This window comes from Impatiens glandulifera, chromosome 1 (assembly GCF_907164915.1).
Source record: "Impatiens glandulifera chromosome 1, dImpGla2.1, whole genome shotgun sequence".
NCBI classification, from domain to species: Eukaryota; Viridiplantae; Streptophyta; class Magnoliopsida; order Ericales; family Balsaminaceae; genus Impatiens; species Impatiens glandulifera.
The window spans coordinates 111,671,665-111,692,679 of record NC_061862.1 but is presented as its reverse complement, the minus strand read 5'-3'; the positions used below and the strand labels follow the sequence as shown (position 1 = coordinate 111,692,679).

At 33.3% G+C, this 21,015-nt stretch overlaps 1 protein-coding gene across 1 annotated transcript; it reads right to left on the bottom strand.

Annotated features, from left to right (window-relative positions):
- Positions 1-1,116: 1,116 nt before the first annotated feature.
- On the bottom strand, positions 1,117-20,295 carry LOC124919577 (phospholipase A-2-activating protein). Its single transcript, XM_047459845.1, has 23 exons — positions 20,121-20,295; positions 19,594-19,925; positions 18,872-18,975; positions 18,598-18,666; positions 17,274-17,334; positions 15,446-15,585; positions 15,026-15,215; positions 13,589-13,650; positions 13,140-13,228; positions 10,432-10,504; positions 10,298-10,357; positions 9,398-9,544; positions 9,281-9,316; positions 9,124-9,164; positions 8,824-8,910; positions 8,399-8,564; positions 5,445-5,522; positions 5,067-5,203; positions 3,078-3,154; positions 2,905-2,974; positions 1,999-2,064; positions 1,516-1,653; positions 1,117-1,427 (listed from the first exon to the last, which is right to left on the bottom strand). Exons 1-22 carry the CDS (start codon positions 20,184-20,186, stop codon positions 1,519-1,521), a joined length of 2,286 nt encoding a protein of 761 aa, XP_047315801.1. The 5' UTR covers positions 20,187-20,295; the 3' UTR covers positions 1,117-1,427; positions 1,516-1,518.
- Between the last annotated feature and the right edge of the window lie 720 nt (positions 20,296-21,015).

Sequence of the window (21,015 nt, the reverse complement as noted above, 5' to 3'; positions counted from 1 at the left end):
AATGATGAGTGATGATTTTAAAGAAGTGATGATTATTTTTGGTAAAAAAACTTAAAATGTATTAATATATATTAATAAAATAAAAAATAATAATTTAAACCCTTGCTCAAACTGGACCAGACATTCTTTGACGGAAAGACCATGTCGTTGGGATCAATATTTCAGGATTTAAACGGACATTAATTGATAGTCAAAACCCTCAATTCGCTAGTCAAAACCCTCAATTCGCTATCGATGCATTAGCAAGCTTAACTCCACTAGAATCGTTTAGTGCTACTAATTTCCTTCTCCTGGTTCAATCCCGATTGGTTCAGCAACGAAAGTTATCCAAAACTTTGTTCTAGTTCATAGATATATTAACTACTAACTAGTTAAAAAAAAACGTGACGTGTCATTAAATTAGTGATATAGATATTTTATACTAAAAATGAGAAAAAGAATAAATTAAAGTGTTTTGATTTGATTTAATTATCCGATACTAAAATAGAATGAAATCTTATAAGATACTACCATATTAATTTGATGGAAAATTTTGTATTTGTAATTCATAAAAAAAATTGAATCATGAGTGGTAAATATTCTTTTGTGTGAGAATATATAATTAGTATGATCAACCATTAAGTTTATATTTTATTAAATTAATATTTAAAAAAAATTCTAATGTAAAAAGAAATAATATTTTTTTTTTAATTAAATAAAATATAATAAAAAATAAGATTGAGATTTTAATACTTAGTTTCGATTTCAAAATAAAAATAATAATTTATCTCTAGTAAATCAAACATTATCAATTAAAATGATTACATAATTACAAATTGTTGCAATTCTATTAATCATTCTCATTCACGTCTATCAATCCTATTAATATTCTCATCATCCACGTTTATCAATCCTATTAATATTCTCATTCCATTATTTGAACCAAACACCCATAAATTAACAGTGTTTGAAACCATTAAGAAAAAAATTAAATTTTGTATAACTTTAACAATAGAAAGTCAACAAATTGTGAGGTTTAAAAAAAAAATCCGAACTCTCAATTAACCACAAATAAGGAGTCTCAATTTGATACTTCCACATTTCTTTCTTTTTTTTAATATAAAATATTGTCAATAATATATCTTACTTATTAAGCCATATTGGCTTATAAAATGTCATTCTTCAACATTTAAGCTACCATAAAAACAACTTTTTATAATCCTGACCAAAACACATTAAATAAACCATCACTCTGCAGCTAATAAAGAAGAATATCGGACCATAATCTTGTAAATCATTGCTGCCAAGTTAAAAGTGCTACAAATGGAATTCTGTTGAGCTCAAAATCTTTTTTAAGTTCTTTAGAAGTGAACAACGATAAGAGATTAAATCAAAAAAATGGTACCAGCATAAGTAACCAAATAAGAGGCCAACCTTCGCGGTTCTTTCTGTTGCCATGTTTAAAAGAGAAACGAGTATGGTGTTAAAAAGAAGGTTCCGTGACAGATATTGATAACTGGCGGAAAATGGACGTACCTTTTAGGTTTGTTTTACTAACAACAAGATGTCATTTCCGACTTCAGCAATCTTAGCATCTTTAGAAGCCTTGGCTAATTTGGCAATGTTTTCAACATCAAAATCCAATGCTATTTTGAGTACGAGGCCTTCAAGCATCTAATAGAGACATAATAACATAACAACAAACTTTTAGGAACCAAATCACTTAGAATCACACTGTAATGAAAACTCTCATAGACACACACACTAACATAGGCTGCCAAACAGTGAAATAAAAACAACGTAAAGTAAAAATCTAGGAATGGGAATAATACTTGATGGAATTTATGTTGAATATTTTTGTTCAGCATCTACTCTAAATCTTTTCCTTATTAGTAGAAGGATTTTTCTTTTCTTAAAAACAAATCTAGGGATGGTAATGGGTATCAAGAATAAGGAGTTTAGGCTTAATGGTTAATGAATGTACATCATCTGTAAGCAAATTTAAGTAATCAAATGTACCATTGTTCCAATGGCAACTAAAGCACGGTATTTCGAGTCTGTTTCAAGATTCTCTTCTTCTGCAATCTGCGAAAAACACAATAAATAGGTCAAGTATCATATTTGTCACTTTAAGAACCCCTTCCTTAGAAGGAAATTGAGAATATGTTTGATAACCAACTATGTCAAGCATGTTGATTTTTTTTCATCTGTTTAATTAGTTTGACAATGTAACCCCACTTACTCATATAACTTAATTCTAGATGTTTCATCAACATAGTAACTAATTACATGTGCTAGACTCTTCCAGAGAATAAACTCTAAAAAATATAGTACCCCACTTAATTAGTTTGAGTGGGGTACTATATTTTTCATCTGTTTAATTAGTTTGATAATGTAACCCCACTTTCTCAGTTAACTTAATTCTCAGTAACTAATTACATGTGCTAGCCTCTTCCAGAGAATAAACTCTAAAAAATATAGTACCTAAAATTGACAATACTAGTTGAATGTTGAATACTTAAGTGGCAAATTAGTTAAGTGCCTCAAGAAAATAAAACAAATGAATTTTAAGTACTTATATGTAAGATGCTTTGATAAGACGTGGAACTAGTGTCAAGAAAGCACTTAATACAACTTTACCCTTATAGTGAATCTGATTAATTTCCAAAGGTTAATAAAGTTGTATTTTGTAAGATCTTACTATATTGCCAAGTTAAGACATTCCTAGCTTACCAAATGAAGCCTATATCTTTAGCTTAATTTGAGCTGAATTTAAATAATTAAGTGGTTTTAAATAATTATTTAGATCAAGTGATGAATGTGTTATCCAAACACTGCCTAAGAATTGATTGGCAGTTTTATAAAGAAGACAGTAAAAGAGACTTGAAGAGGAAATTCTCAAAGCTTCAACTTAAATAAGAATACCCCAATAGCTGCTGAAAGAACTTGAGATTGGCCATCCTGGTCCTTGCTTTCAACCAATAGGACAGCATAACTGTTCCATAAAACAAACAAGGTGCTAACTGACAACTACTTGTGGATGGGGATACATGCAGGAGATTCACACAGATAACAAAATAGTCATGAAAAATACTTACTTAAGAATGAGGGTTGCATATGACACCTGCACGTTCTTGTTAGAAGATGAATAGCAACTTGAAAAGGCATCCAGAATCTAAATTACAACAAAGGACAAAAAGGAAAAGATAAGGGCTTATACAAGAAAAAACATTTCTGTACAGATGGAAAAAAGAGCAAGCAAGAAGAAGTGAACATGCTTATTTCCAGACATGTTTACACAAGCAAATAAATATATTGTCTATTCAAAAGAATTCAAAGTAGTCTGCTTTTATTTATCCAATTTAAAGGAAACATTTGAAGATGCAACTATACAGGTTAACATAACCAACCTTCAGACCATGAAACAAGAGAAAACAAAATCATCATGAAAGACCTATTAATGAAATGGCTCCAAAATATTGAGGAAACTCTGTAACACAGTAGATGAAAGACATTCTAAAGTTTTAAAAGAAAATCAAAAGGCAAAGAAGACCCCACAATAAGCAAAATACAAATAAGAATGAGGGTCCTCAGGTAGCTCAGGATTCCCCCAGAAAGAAATCCTGGTCACTTGAACTAGGATCAATAACAAGTGTCATTATCGCTCATAATGGGTCCCAATAGGACGGTGGCCTCAATTTTATAGCTGAACCACATTATCATATAATGAAACTAATTTCTCACTATTATATAGATGAACACCACTTTATCCCTTTTATTTTTTAGCTGAACAACAGAATTCTCTATGGAAAAGAGCCTTTACTCGAAGATTTACGGATGCGTTTTGGGGGCAATGATCTACGAGATATAGTGGGAACGAAATGCTAGACACTTCGAAAAGACACAAAGGCAAAATAATGAAGTATGGAAAGAAATTTACTCACATGTATTGATTCAGAGTAGAGTGTGGAATCAGAGTCAGAACAACCTCATCAATTGCTAGTTGTGCAAAGAATGAGGATTAATCATGATCAGATGTTATCCAGGTTGATAGCAATATGGCTAATTAGGTCAATTTAACTGGATGGAATTTATGATGTATATTTTTGCTTTGAAAATGAAAACTGAGCTTGTTCAACCTCTTGTTAAAACTCTGTAAATCCTTTCATTAATAGTACAAGGTTTTTTTTTCTCTTTTCGCAGATAAATATAAATGAATTGTCTATGGAAACTGTTTTCATCTCACTAGTATATACACACCACTCTATCCTTTGTCATAATTTACATAGAAAAAGAACACCAATTCATCGCAGACTCCCCACTTTTAACACGAGACAATATTGATAGTTGGGAAATATTCCGCAACTTCTTTTAACCACACAACACCCTATGAAGATAAGATTACTCCAAGGGGATGAAGTTCTCCTTATCATCATCCATTTCACAGTTTTGTCCTAGGCGTTGAAGAACCCTGCATTCAATGAATAATTGCCCAAACTCTCCTTATCACTTCTGCAAAGAGGGACAACAGGGTTATTGATCCATGGATCTTCTCAGTTCGTCTCTAATGAGCAAACGGGTATGCATAGTGTGCTAAAGTACGATCTTGTGCCTAGGAAACTTTCCTTACCCCAAACAAGTTTCCACCATCTCACATCCTCGTTCCTCCTAGTAAAATTTCAAGCCTTAAAGGTGGAGAATTTGTTGATTATTTCAATGTTCCAATGGCCAACGATCTTCACAATTCTCATTGTAAGGAAGAGTCGACCCTAGTTTGAAGGATTTGGACTTGAGAGGTTGATGTCTCATGTTCGAATAGGACACCATAACTATGCCATACAAAACAATAGTGCAAAATCATCCTAGGAACATATCTAGAAGTTTGCAGTACGAGAAAATCATTGAACCTAAAATTTAACCCTATTTTCCCCAAGAGACCTTCCTATGCACTACACAGTTGAAAGAGAACTACAATTGTCTAAGCAACATAGAACTTTCTTAAACAAATGAATTTTGCAATTTCCTAAATCAATTCATTAAGTAGGTCATGTTGTTTTCACTTCAGCATCATACATGAAAAGACTAACCTCAGACCGGTGCTTCTGCAACCAATTGTGGCAGCATGAGCTCTTGAAGAGGTTTGTCACAGCACGGATGCTTGTCAAAAGATTTGCTGGTAAGGCGGGGGTTGCAGTAACGCTCCTAATCAGTCCAATAAGTATGTCTGGTCAAGAAGAGATTCTCAAGTAAATACCAGACCTAAAGGAGACATTTCACACTTAAAATAGTTTGACAATCTAGATGATATTATCTGCAGCATGTCATGCTCAAGACATTCACATAAGGTGTCAATGTAACTCCTCAATTTCGAATTAAGGATTGATGGCAAAAATGGCATGGGCTTGCCTATTGAAAACATGTAAAAAGAAAAAGACAAACATGTACATGATACATATCACAAATACCATTTTCAACATCTACAAGGTTAAATAGTCTGGTTGCTCCATCTGGATGAAGGAGAGTCATCCTCAATAAGTCTATAGCTGCACATAAGTAAATACTGGTATTAGCAATAATTAATAGTATAATGCAAACAAGAAACAAGTATAAAATACTAAGAAGTAGTGTCAGTTTATCATTATCTTAAGCATCAAAACCATGGATACTAGAATCTTGAGACACGCCTAAAGCCATGTAGTAACCATTGAAAAACATGTCATCACTCTCTCAAACTACTAGAGGTAAAAGGATAGACTTGAATATTTGAGTGAGTTCTTGATACCATCAAATAACTTCCACAAATTGTAAAAAAAGGTAGTGGACATCAAAAGAGAAAATCTTGGAATATTAGATATTATATCATCTTATAAGAATAGAATAGTAACTCCTAAAAAAACGATTAGAGTAGTAGCTTATAATATAATGTCTGAAAATAGTAATATTTGATTAGGATATTGCACATTTTGAATGTATTTTTGTACAAAAAAACTAGGGGTGTCAGCGATTTTTTATACACCGAAATGCAAAACCAAACCGTTGAAGTCAGTTTTAGAAAATTTCAAACCGTCGATTTCTGTTTATTGGTTGATTAGAAGATCGGTTTGGTCAACTCCATCAGTTCAATCAGTTATATTCGTTTGCTAAATAATACAGCTATACCTAAAATCTACTTTGAAAAACTATGTATATTTGCTTAGAAAAACAAATAACAACTATGAATATTGTAGTTTCATGGTTGAAAACTTAATAATTAAGAGAAATGTTTAAGTATAAACTATAAGTTGTAACCAAATTATGTATATTTTTTCAATTTTAACCATAATCGGTAGGTCAATTTGCAGTTCGACCGCCACTAAACCGACCAACCGAACTGTTGGATTCGGCATAGTGGTTTTATAAACCGTAAATCATTCGCTTTGATTGGTTTTCAATTCGATTTAGGCAAAAAAAATTCATTGATGTACATAATGGAGATTTCTTATTTATTTATTTTTGAATTAAGGAGAACTAGTATGACACCCAACCGTCATGAACCACCGCTTCCATTCAAAGCACTTCTGGTGAGAATCAAACCCGTGACATTTTGGCCTCTTAGGTCAACTCTTTCTACCGGGTCACTATGGTGGGGTTGATAATAGAGAACTATTCTCAGATAAAAAGATGTCTGGAATATCAAAATGGGAAATTAAGTAATGTTTTATTTTCAAATGTGACTTAAAGTTTAAAATACTTGTATAAACTTTGACAATATGATGAAAATGAGTTTGACTTCACGACTTATGATCATGACGTAATATTTCATGGCAAATTTAATAACATGTCAATTTTTTACTTTTTTATTTATGTTAAATATATATAATGACCTAACAGATTTAAATTACTAAATCCTCTACTTTCTCTTTGTGCTCTTTGTCTCTTTGTGCTCACAACCATGGAAACAGGGGTGCAAGTCGTCGTCAGCGGCAACCAAGATGCATGAGAATCCCAAGGGACAGATAAGCCAGACAATGAGAAGAATCCCAAGCAATCTCAAATCGAGGATTTGGGCAACATGTAAACATTGTGAATGATCATTTCAGCTCTGTGATGAAATGGCATACCCAACCTTTCTTTTCAAAAGAAAGTTGTTTTGAAGAGGGAGTAGTGCCACTGGAGCAGTGGACAAGGAAAGGAAAAAAAAAAGAAAAGGAAGATGTCTAATTCCAAATGTGAGAGTTAGGGAAACTCCAGAACATTGAAGAAGGGCTTCAACTGAAAAGAAAATCAAGTAATGGAGTAATTATGAGAAGAGAAAGTTGCAAGTTGAATGCAAAGAAGCAAAATAGTTTATCTTGATTTGGACCTAAAATAAAGGGTTGTGCTCATTCAGATGTGGAGCTGAATTAAAAGGGTGAAGCTGAATTTTTTACTAAAACTAGAGGAGATTGATGTTAGACAAAAATCTAAAGTTCTTTGGATCAAGTTGAGAGACCAAAATACTAGTCTTTTTTCCTTGACAATGGCAAACTATAGAAGAATGAAAATTTTTATGTGTTATTTGCCATGGGGTTCTAATGCCAACAAAATCAAAGATGAAGGACGTATGAATGGAGTGTGTCTTCTAATTGTGTTGATGAAATTTGAGATTATTTGGATATTTTAATTAAAATCATTCCAACACAAATAATGCCTTAGTGTCATGGTAGCAAGGTGGAGTGCAAGAGCAGAATTTAGAGGAATGACAGCACAGGTGTGTGAACTACTATGGGTTAAAACCATATTGGAAGACTTGAAGACCTATGAGAATACTGGGAGAATAAATCTCCCATAACTGTAGTCCACAATCCGATTCAACATGGTCGAACCAAGCTTAATGAAATAGAATGGCACTTCATTAAAAAGAAGCTAGAAAGTGGGTTAATTTGTACTCATGTTCCCACGGAGATCAACTAGACGATGTTTTAACAAAAGGATTTAAGTACTGATGTATTTCTCCTTTCACCAAGCTGAGAATGAAGGATTTATATTCAAGGGAATGTAGAAAACTATGAAGATCCCTAGATTTTAGGGATAATTTCACCTTAATCAGATCCATATCCTATATTATAGGATTTGAATAATTATTCTGAATGATTGAATCTGACCCTAAAGATATGATTAGATATTGAAAGTATGTGTGTACATATCATCATGGCTGTAAAACTGATAAAAATAATATTCACAGAAAAATCTTCAGAGACTTCTAGAAGCTTCTTTCTTTATTTTTTTTATGAATCTGTCCCCTTTCATAAGAGAATAAGAAATAATTGTATATGCATGCCTATATTGCAGTCTCTAAAATGTGAAGTAATTCCACAAACTCATTTTCAGCATAGAAAAAAAAAATTATTCTGAATAATTTTGTATGCCACTAAAAGAAGCACATAGTACTCATTCTCACCTGGAAATAACATTGGAATCGGCCAGGATTTGAGCAATTTCAGCAACAACAAAATGTCATCTTCTGAAAAGCGAGTACTGTGGTAATGTGATGTATCCTTTAAAACTTTAGTCATGGTACCCAGTCTCGACACTTCGGCATCAGTCAACGATAATGTAATTTTATCCTTAAGAAGGTTTTAACAAAGTCATCAATTGAGGAACTAAAGTGCAAAAGTAGTTTTATAATGTTCAAGGAAGCAATAGACCAAATTTAAAAAATGAGTAAAATGGTACAGGACAAGGGATTTGGGAGGAGTTTAATATTACAAAGAAGCCTGGAGATAAATGGTCGATCCGCAAGGAGTAAATAGACATGGTGTTTAAATATAGAAAAAAAAAGATAAGAGCTAAATGGAGAAACTAATGATGTTGATGAAAACCTACCGGATCACATAGCAGAGAAGAGCTGAATTCTGAAATTTTTTTGAGAATCCCATCAAACTGAGCAATGTCAAAGACGAGCATTCCTTTCTGGAGACAGACAAAATTTTCTAGGCTATTGAGCAGGAATACCATACATAATAGGAGAATAATACTTATGTGGTTTATCTCCAATAGAACAGTTACTATCTATTCCAAATGATCAAACCATCTCAAACTCATTATTCAAGTATGGCACCATACCCCCGCAAAAGAGATTCCAAAGTCGAATAACAAACGCAAAAGAAAATTTAATGATCATACCTTAGGAATATGCTTGAAAGTAGGCTTTGCAGAAACAGAAGCTGCTCAAATAAACATGGGAATTATACTAGTCAGGCTCAGTCTTGTCTTGCTAGCTATAATACATATTTTTCAGTAATGAAATTTACAAGAGATATTTAAGAAAAGAATACACCACCTAAACTGCTTGAATTCCTAGGTGTGTAAGCACTTGCTGACATACAAAATAAATTATCAGGCAAACATATAACAATAAAACCATGAAACAGAGGAATGAAAAATAGATGTTACTTACCACCAGTATAAGGATCACGGAAATTAGGATCAGGAATAAAATTATTCTGTCCAGTATTTTGATGTATAAACTCAACAATTTGTTGGCGATATGAAAGAGGAAGATTCTCCTTGATAAGCCATTTATCAGCTGCATCATAAGGATTATCTGGAAAGAACTAGTAATTAGCTATTTGTGTTGTAGAAACACGTTCTTCATCATGAATTGGAAAAATAAAGACATAAGAAGTTGAGGGACACAATTTTCACTTCAAATATCCCCTGCTATCCATTCCAAGTATAAGGATCTATGTTATAATATGGTGTCATATCAGATGTTAGGAGGTCAAGTCTTCTAGAAGTTCACATACTACAAAGAAAATATTTTGCGTCACATAGGAAACAATCGAGCTATATATTACAGGCAACAATAATATGAGCCTATTTGTTATCACGTTTTATTATCCGAATCATGATCCAGAACATCTATATTTGTTATATTTTCCAAAAATTACAATGATCTAAATAAGAAATTGGATCATGATCCAGGGATAATGACTTATATACCAAATGAAGCCAAAACGAACACTATAATCTGGATCATGATCATGATTATTGCAAATGTTGTGACAAAATACATGTTTACAAAATGGTTCAACATCTGATTATTCTATAATTACAGTTCTGAATTGGAGTCTTTATTTCTGAGGTTATCACAGGTACAAAAGATTTGGAAATGCCAAGATGTGATCCTTGTTCAGAACTTGAATCCCAGTTTTAAGTGGTCTAATATATACGTGTCGAGTTCAGATTAGTAGACAGAGCATGGTTTACATTGCAACATGATTCCTTTTAATGAAAGTTGATCTTTAAAAAAAATGCAACATGACAAAAGAGCAGCACCAATATTAACGCAATGTACCTGATCGGTTGTATGGCAATTTGCGGATAGGTTCACCATCTCCAATATCAACATCAAACACTGAAAAGACATAATAAATCTTATATTTGTGAAAATGCAGGGTAGGAAGCATTGTAAGAAAGATAAAAACTAACCATAATCATACTGAACCCCATCAAGAGTAGTACGTGACATGCTATCATCAGGCCCATCAACTACTTCACCAATCTGAAGGGACAAAGAGCAACAGAATATCAGATAGGACTTCTTAGGAGAAAGTTGGAGGCCCAAATTACTGAAACAAATTACAGAAGCATGAGGAGGGAAGTAAACACAAAGCATATCAGAATACTTCAGTTGAATTCAGATGACAAAATTGGAAGATATCTGCAAATTTTCAGTACACAGAATTCCTCAATAAACTATGATGGATTCTGGAAGATTTGCATGTCATAACTAGATTATTCTTTTGACTTATCCTTAACAGGCAGTAGATAGGGACTTAATGCTGGACTTATTTTTGTTCCGAGGGAAGGAAAAAAACAATCTTAACCAGTTCAAAAAACAAGCATGTCATCTAAGGGTACCACTAATGCAAAGTGACCATTCATTTTGCTACTCTAACTGGGTCATCAATTGACGACAAACAACTTCAAGAATGTAACTTCAGTTACCCATCATCCTGCATAACCCTAAGAACAAAGGAAATCACTTCTAACAAGAAACTAATTCAAACCTGCTAGACTTGTATAATTCTCAAAACAATCATCATTTAAATCAACACAGATGTGGTAACCAGAGGTAAGCAAAGGGCCCTATAGTACAACACAAAAGAAACAGGGTGTTGAAGAAGCAAAGAAAAATTACAAGGATACAACATTAAGCACCAAACCCACGTCCTAAAAGTATTGAAACCCAAAGAGACACTATAACTCTTAAGAAATAAATTAACACAAAGTTGGAAAAGGGTGCAATAGTATAATTGTAAAAGATGCAGGGGAATGAAGAAGCAAATAAAAACTACAAGTATACAGAATTAAGCACCAAACCCACATCCTAAAAGGGATGCACCCCAAAAAATCCTATTACTCTAAGAAATTGCAGCACACCAGTACAGCAATTTAGTTATAAGCCAACACTAGAAGCTGATAATCTCAAAAATTAGACTTCATGAGAACCTTTACAAAATTCAAACAAGAAAACCCTAAATAACTAAAAAGATCAATCTATAGTAGAGTCAACTCTAGCAACTGAAAGCGAATACATACATCTCTCCCAAGGAGACAGACAATCACATTGGAAATTAAATACAAATAAATAATTCAATCAGGAGCATCATGAGGAATTTCAACCATTTGACACAAGCAAAAACATTTTGAGTAAAAAACTTTGATGTAAATGAATAGATGACAGGAAGGGAATTAATTGCTAGAGGTGGATGCCTACCTAACCCTCCAAAAACACAAATACCTGTAATCAAAATAATCACTATTTATAAACTAAATCTAGTCAAACTATCCTAAGATATCAATTTACTAGCTTGAATGTAATTTCCTCATTATCTATTTCCTAAACACTGCTATCTACTAAAATTAAGAGAAAAATATTCACAATTTTTTTATTTTATTTTTGCAAACCGGGGTTTATTCCCTGGAGGAAGCTAACAAGAACCAGAGACATGAACCCTCACTTCAATCAGGGCGTTCTTAATAGGAATCAAACATGAGACTGTTCGTCTCTTATGCAAGATTCTTTCACTTGAACTACTCTGGTGAGTTTCACAATTTTATTATCACAGTGAAATTACTAATATGATTGAAACATGACATTATACATGAACTTATTCAATAGGGTCAAATATACCCATGAACACCTTAAGGAGCATAAATGCCCTCAAACGTTTAAAAATTTGGTGCAACAATGTCCAAACGTTAAATTAAATATTCTTTCTATTATTTCCATTTACGCCATTGAAAAATATTTACATAATGTAAAGGAAACATTAACCCTGGGAGGGGCGTGCATATGTAGGAAATAGTGAGAATTGTTAACAGCAAAAATGAACAGTTAACATAACAGAAATATATGTCACCGGGAAATGTGTCATGTCACACGAGTAATAGTAGGAGAGGTAGACTGTAAGGGCATAGGATAGCAAGTAGGTAATAAATACAATGTAACTTCTATGAGTATATAATAAGCTAGCTGAGATAGTTAGGAGTTGTGGATGAATTTTTTAGTGAAATATGCAGTCTCTCTCCCCCTTCTCTAGGTCGCATCCCCTTCTATATTGTAAACCCTAGCCGTCATCAATAAAATACTTAATGGTTAGGATTTACAATATAGAAGGGGATGAGACCTAGAGGAGGAGAAAGACTAGACATTTCACATCCACAACTCCTAACTGTCTCAGCTAGCTTATTATATACCAATAGAAGTTACACTGTATCTATCCCTACTTACTAGTTTATGCCCTTATGGTGTACCTCTCCTATTATTACATGAGACAAAATGATATTTAAATTACGATAGTGCAATGTTGCACCTAATTAAAGAAATTGATGGATGTGTATGTTCCTCTAGGCATTCATGGGTAATTTTTTGCCCATATTGGAAAAGTTTTCATGTATAAATATGCCCTTTGTCCCAATATGATTTACATGACTACACCAGATAGATATCTTTTTCTTTTGAAAAATGTCAACTTTTCATTAGAAAGAAAACGCAAGATGCGATTAAGTGAATCTAAAAGACAAACAGCACTTGAAAGCCAAGCAAAGCATAGAAGGAATACGTAGGAAATGAAGGATAAAAGTGGATTAGGCAAAAAGGTAATGGATTGCAATATGCAAACGATTGTTACCTTATCCCATCTTTGTTCTCTCATATTCCATCCATATGCCATGCCATTGTCCCCTTCCCTTATCACCTTTGTCTCACCATCGCTAGTCCCTTATCAATAAAACAGTAGCCAGTCAATAGTAGTAAAAGCTTATTTCATATTTTTCCCAGTCTATTCTTCCTCCAATTTATGTTCCATATTATTGTTGTTTTGACTAGTAGTTTTATTTTCAATCTCATAACCAAGGCAAAACATTTAGTGTAAATTTTATTCTGGATACTCATGACGGGTTGGAATCACACAAAAAGAACTACATTGTTTACTTTTCTGAGAAATTTTAATAAATCCTCAACAGTTTTAAAGCACTCTAGCAATGAGTGAAAATACAAACATCCATTTATAAATGGGCATATTGCATCCTTGCATCAAAATGACCTCGAATAGAATGTGGATATAAAATAAGAACGAACCTGGAACGTTTAATGCATCTAGACCTGGCAATTCTTCTAGTTTCAGTCCACCTACTTTCTTCCTGAGACAACCAACAATAATTCAATATTGTTCTATACATTAACAACCAATGAGTCCATGATAGTTTGAATTAGAGATTAATAAGTCATATTGTTGATATGGAACTTATAGAATACCTAATGAATTTCATTACTTCGGCCTTGTTTTTATATGTATCAATTGGATTCAAATCAATTATCCAAGGCTTTAAATGATGTGGGTTATTTGTAAGAAACTATCCAAACAACAATCTACTCGCCAATTACATTATCCAAATCATCAACCAAAATACCCTTTATTATATATATTACATCATATATATATATACACACAATTATACCCTTATGTCTTTTTACTCAAATAACCTATATGAAACAGACTTGGTTATTCAAATAACTACAGATCAAGCAATGCCTAGATAATCCAGCATACCATCAATTAAAATACCAAAATATCTTTTTATTCTTTAAAACTTTTAAAATTGAAAAATTACAAAAATCTTCCCTTCTAAAAATGAAAAAAAAATAAATAGAACGGTATTTTGGACATTTTTCACCAAACAACATCCATCAATCAAAATAACTCAATACTTAATTTGATTATTTAGATAACCCACTATCAAACAAGGTCTTAATCTAGGTTTCCAGTTCCGAGTTGAAGCAGCGACATTATAGCGCCAATTAGATATTTTTGCATTTTATCACATCCAGTTTCCAATACATTTCTTTTATGAATTCTAACTCTTTTTCAAGGTCCAGAAGTTAAATTCCAGAGAGTAGTTTGAATTTGAAGAACAATATAACCAAACTTTTATATCCTATACATGAGATCTACGCCACATGATCAATAACACACCTTCAATGCATCTTATTTTAACATGACCTCAGAGAACTATCCTAGCCCTCCCACAACCCTTGCATGAGGATCATCTAGTTATGCACTTAAGTTGAGCCTGTTAATAGTCTCAAATGCTCATTAAATAGATAGTATGTGTATCTGAAAGACTAAAAGTCCTGACATATTGTTGTGCATTGAAACAAGATTTATGTGGCCTTTCATCCAGTCATACATCCATGCAAATTAACTCTCTTTGGAGTCATGCTTCTAACATTTAATCTCTCCACCTCGTTGTAGCTTCCATGGACACCAGTAATTCAACATTAAGTTAGCCTAGATTCTTATTGCTATGAACTCATATATGTAAGCAGCTACTCACACAGTCCCTTAGTACTTTCAAGTAGGCATAGAAGCAAATCACAAAGATACACAACAAAAAGAGAGGTGTCAGGCTTCTGGGTATGATCAATTATTGTTGAAATGTCACTTATAAACTACATATGCTCCATAAAACAGTTATCAAAACACACTCTTTGAACAAGTCATGTATGAAGTTTTACCTACTACCCTTGTAGTGAGAAAGTTGGGCAGAAAATGATTCAAGCTCCTGTGGATCAGCTATTTTATCTTTATGTGTTGTCCAAATACGCACAGCTCCATCAGAACATGCAGTGACAATGTCACCATTTTCCAAGAACTTAGCATCCCAAACACAGCCAGGATGATCTATGCTCTGTATACAAACCCCATCTGGAAGACAACATTTTCTGATTAAGAGAATGGAATGGACGCAACAAATAAATCCCAGCCAGTAAAGAAAGATTTAAGGTGAGACGTAACTGCCACTTATAGGCTTATGTTTACAAGTAGTAGTAACAGTAAGATTTCAGATTTTTGGTGCCTCTGGCATAAAAATAGAGTTTGTATGGATATAGAAACATGAAGTTTAAGGATGTGAAAACATTTCAGAGAAGAAGTACCTTTCCATATCTTGGCAGAACAGTCCTCACTGCCACTGACTATTAGCCCAGAAATATGTGAATCAACTGAATAAACAATAGATGTGTGACCAACCATCTCTACTAAAACTTCACCACCAAGTGCCCATAACCTTAAGGAGCTGTCATCATAAAACCACATGCAATAGTTTAAACTAAATGGATCGGAGAAAACAATGTTGAAAGGCCCAGAAATACAGAAATTCTCCAACAAAAATAATGAAGTGTTACAGAAATGGGCATTATGCACAATGGATGACCATCATCACTTTGTCAATAACCAACATGGATAATTAAACATTATTATAAAATTTAAACATAAGCACTAGTAAACTTTTTTTTATCGACCAATACCAGGAAACAGATCAGAATTGTCCACAAGTACCATGACATCATAAGAGAATAAAAAATTCCAAAAATTCCAAAGAGCCAACGCAAATGTATAGAGCTCAAGAGCAAATCTAAGCTAAGAGGATCATAAACCAAGCTAACCCACTCAAACAATTATGTCTGCAATTTTCACAATAATAAAGAAAATCAACCATCATCAGCTCTTTTTTTGTTAAAACTTGTGATATTATGAAGTACAATAACCAACTCTAGAGTCTAGACTTAAGATTTAAATATATCAGAAGAAAGCATTAGCAGACTCTTTTATGTTATACTCTGCATTTGCAAACAAACTCATCGGTAGTAGAATTCATAATTACCAATGCTGTAGCTTTAAAAAGGACAAAGTAGCAAGACCTCTTGTGTCCACTTACTATTTAATTTTGCCTCCAAACCAATTCACACGTATATAATAAATAGATGATAAATAAATTATAAAAAGTTCTATGATATTGGGAAAAAACACGATAGAGATATTTTGCAACATCATTAAAGGTAGCATCCATCTAATATTGTATATAGGCAATTCTCATATCTTTATATTAATGAGGTTGTATTTTACTTCAGAAAATATTTTTCCACCTCCCATCTTGGTTCTACAAGAAAATATGTAGAGAGACTAAATATTACACGAGGAAGCTAATAACTATTTCTCCTGATTGAACATTAAAATAAAGGCTTAGGGATTTGATATAGTATGTACATTAATAGGTGCTTAAAGTAGGGTTTCATTTGGAATCAACTATTGGCCACTACTTATGACCATAACTGTTGATGTCTGTGGGAGCTTCATGTGTTATCCAAAACATAATTATGGTGGTACGTGGCTAATAATTTGTTGTTAAATGAATTAATATCTTGGAAACACAAAATGATGCCATGGTGTATAGGAATAGTTTTAGCAGGTGTGAATATTGACATTTGTATGGCGGTTGAAGTAGGCGGTAATGATGTGAAAGTTAATGGTTATGGAGGTGATGGAAGTTATTTATGGTAGAGGCACACAGGCATCATAATACGTCAATATTAAGAGAGAAAGTTGTGGTCTACTATTCACAATATATGGATTGTACTTGTTGCTTTTTAACTAGGCAGATAGCAAAAACAATAACTATCCGCCATAGCAGTTTTTTCTTTTGTTCATCTATATGCAAAAAATAAAAACATCAAAGAAATATCTTCTGTCAATTATCAGGAACATCAACATATATATGAATTCTTGAAATTAGTACAATGATAGCCGTTGCTTATTTCGAGTTAGGAAATGAAAAATAGGAATAACACTTCGAGCAAAGATGGGTTCAAACAAAAACCCAAAGTGGAACAGAAAAAGCATCACAGAGACCATTAATGCAGCATAACAATAATATAATGATCTTTAACAAAACAAATATGATATAAAGACAGTAAAACAACTTACCCATCATGTGAAGCAGAAAGGATTCCAAGATCAGGGATCACAGCCAAACCTCGAACTGTATCTGCAGGTTTGCCAGAAGCACATTGTCATAGTGAAGAGGACCCCGCAAATCATTTTAGAAGAGAAGGAGAAGTTGTGAGAAAAACACAAGCCTGGCATGACTACTATTAATACAAGCATAACAAAGGAATGTGAATCATGAGTTGGTGAAAGCTAAGAGATAGAAAATGAACAAAACCCCTTTAAAATGATCATTAGCAAATAGTAGATTACCATATAGGTGATACAAAACATGTGACAATTAAGGATCACAGAGCCAACCTAGCGTGAACAGCCACTACAACTTAGCCTATTTAGTGCCAATTAGTTTTCTAGTTTCTAAATTCAGCAACTTGTTGCTTTTTGCTTACTGTTTGAATTCTCAATGAGGATCATGAATTTGATAAAGGAACTTTTCCAGATAATATTGTATGTTGAGAGGCTTTGTAATACTGATTTACAGAATTTCTCATTGCATCTACATATAGATTTCAAGACATAACATCAAAGATCCACAAGCAATAATATGACTTGCTAGCTTGAACTTATTGGACAATTTATCTGATCAGTAACTATCTTCAATTCATGAATAAATGATACAGCAAGAGATCCAATTGTTGGATAATTCAAAAAGCTTTGACTATGAGAAAGAATCTATAGAATACATATTTAGGTTGCATAATCCTGGTGTGGGTATTAATAGATTTAAGAGTCACAGCTGGAATTCTTCAGTAACTTTTTTTCTTCTTTTGCTCACATTTCAGTAACTTTTTTTATTGTTGAAGGAAATGTTTTTGGATGAAATTAATTGCTTCATTTAATTTCTCGCAGATCATAGGCCAATGTGGTTTCCAGTATAGAGAAGTTTGCCAATTGTAGGTCAACCATTCAGTTTATCCCAGTAACCCACTTCTCATAACTTTTTTGCAACAAGATGATTCTACTTTTACTCTAGATATTTACATGACAACTTAATTAATTTTTCTCAAAATATGTATTTAAATAGCAAAACGATCTGTCTTAGGCTATTGAAATTTGAAACCCAAACTTCCGCCCTGAGCACTATTAAATCTGCAAATTCTTGCCACTTTGAAAGCTAAGAAGCTTGCATGATCATTTGGCAGTAGAAAAGGCCAAAATATGACCAAGCAGATATAATAGCAACCCGCCCATCATTACAAACAAAACACTAAGAAAAAAGCACGGCACATCTACTAAAATCCAAACTAATGTTCAAAACTATCCAGGGTGACAACCATATATAAAGAGCGAGAAAGAAGCACACCTGTATGCCCAGAAAAAGTATGTACATGTGTCTTTCCTTTCCAAAGCTTCAGTGTGGCGTCACTTGAACCTCAATTGCAGAGAAAAAAACATAAGATTGTAATAAGATGATTTCTTCATCTTAAAGGCAATGTTGTATTAAAACAGAGCGATAAAAATATCATAAGGTTTATATGATAATGATGGAGTAAAAAGGGAGAAGCAATGTCTTCTCTGTGATTCCACAATGTGATCAAACCATAGCATATAATTCAAAAAAAGTGTTATAAGCTAACCTGTGACAAGTTCCCCTGACGGCAATTTTATAACAGCTTGTATTGCGATGTTATGAGCCTCCCATTCTTCAACAACTTGACCATTTCTCCATCTTCTTAGCGTGCTATAACAAGGATGGGAATTGTAAAGAGAACATGTAGTGTCCAACAGGACAAAGTAAATAGCACCAATTGTTAAGCATCCAAAAGAAGGAGCTATGTAAACCTTAATCCTGCTGCAGTGCAACAGGAATTATTTTACATTAACTCATTATCCTATTCTTCACTGTTTTTATGTACTCATGATTGTTCTTTCACAGGGCATGATTTAATTTTGTCAACCAAAAAGTAGATGTGAAATAAATGGGAAATATCAATCCACAAGAGCACAACCAACCAGAGAAGTTGAAAATTCTTAATTTATGAAAATACAACACTGTTGAGAGTGACAGAAAATGGAATCTGCATCCACTCCATACCAAAATCAACTATGTCGAGAACAATTACACATGGTACAGAAAGAAATCAGAACACTTGTTTCTACCATTTCCTGTACTCTATAGGAAACTGTGTTTCAGCATTCAACTTGAAGTTCAAGTGATAGATGCTGCTCTTTTTGGAAATGCAACCTTACACTAGCATGCTACAATTCCAGGTGAATTATTTTCAGATATGACGGTAAAATCAGCTCCCAATGTGTTATTTCCAAACTCCCCATAATCAAGAGAAAATAGCAAACTCACCAATCAACAGATGATGACACAATATCAGAATCGTCAAGCACAATGCCAGTAACTTGCAGCTTATGACCCTTTAGCTTCTGTATTGCCTCACCAGTCCTAAGGTCCCAAACAATAACAAGTGTGTCCATCCCACCCGACACAATCCCACCTTCTGGAAACTTCTCATTGGGTGAAATCCAAGCCAGTGGTCCCACAAAGCTAGTATGCCCCAACAAAATCTTTGAAGAAGCATAATTGCGACTGTCTGAAGGATCGAATTGCCAAAACCTAACAGTTTTGTCCCTGGAGGAAGTCGCTATTCCAACATTTCCACAAACGCATATGCCACGAACCTATTATATCAATCACGACATGAATGTTAGGGGTTAAGGGATAGAATCATTCACTACTATAAAGTCCAACAATGTTCAAAGCTGATAATCAAGTAAAAGCATGTAAGAAGAAGAAAAAGCGAACCTAGGGAACTAGGGAAAATCCGACAATAAAATTGAACATCGAGATGATAAGTGAGAAGTTAAAGATCTTACATCGTCTTCGTGACCTCGAAGTTCACGGCTCAATCTGTACTCTGTGAAATCAATGTCCATTGCCATTGGCGAGCAAGAGTGGGGATTCGGAGGGGAGAGAGAAGAATGGAATACAAGAGTTTGGCGTAACTTCAAAGAAATGAATGTATAAAAGAAGCGGCAGCTGAATCGATCCTGAAATATCAGAAGTCGAGTCAGAAATGTAGTCAAATATAGAATATTTTGATATTTTACCCTCAAACTCTATTAGGAGTTAAATTTTCCTTAAACCTAACTGCCTTTGAAAATTATTTCATTTTTTTCAGGAAAATTATTTGATTTTTAGGTTTAGTTTTTTATTTTAGTCAAAATGATATATATTTATTACAGGTGAGAAAATACAATAATAATTCACTGTTAATTAAAAAAAAAATCAACAAAATGTATCCAAATTCTTCTCTAAATAAACTCTTAGACATTTTAAAATATTCTTTTACACTTTAAATTTTTTTCTAAAAGACCAAAAACAATCCTAACAAAAAATAATAAGGGCAAAAAAGGGTACATCATCCACCTTCGCCCTTTTTACGTGCATTAGTTCTAATCTTGAGCATACTGCCCTTTGTTTTAAAGTATTACATGATGTGTGTTGTGCGACATCATATGTACACCTATAATATTATGTGCAAAAATTAACCAATGAGAAATGTCGATTTGTTCCAAATACTTGAGTGATGTTCTGTGAGTTTTGACTTCAGTTTCAGGATCGATCCCCTCTTCCAAGTGTGTTTACCTTTTAGAGGTAGTGCTAACAGGGGGTGAAATTCTCAATTTGTGGTATGCTTTCTTACATCATAGGCTTCTTGAGATGTCAGAGAGCTAACATTCTCTTAAGATTTAATTAATTAGATGAAAA

Coding starts and splice junctions, on each gene's coding strand:
- LOC124919577 (XM_047459845.1), bottom strand. CDS start 20,186: ATGGCAATGGACATTGATTTCACAGAGTACAGATTGAGCCGTGAACTT. Junction 13,229..13,588: donor AGATGCATTAAACGTTCCAG/GTTCGTTCTTAT, acceptor TTTATTGATAAG/GGACTAGCGATGGTGAGACA. Junction 8,565..8,823: donor CTTCTCTGCTATGTGATCCG/GTAGGTTTTCAT, acceptor AACCTTCTTAAG/GATAAAATTACATTATCGTT.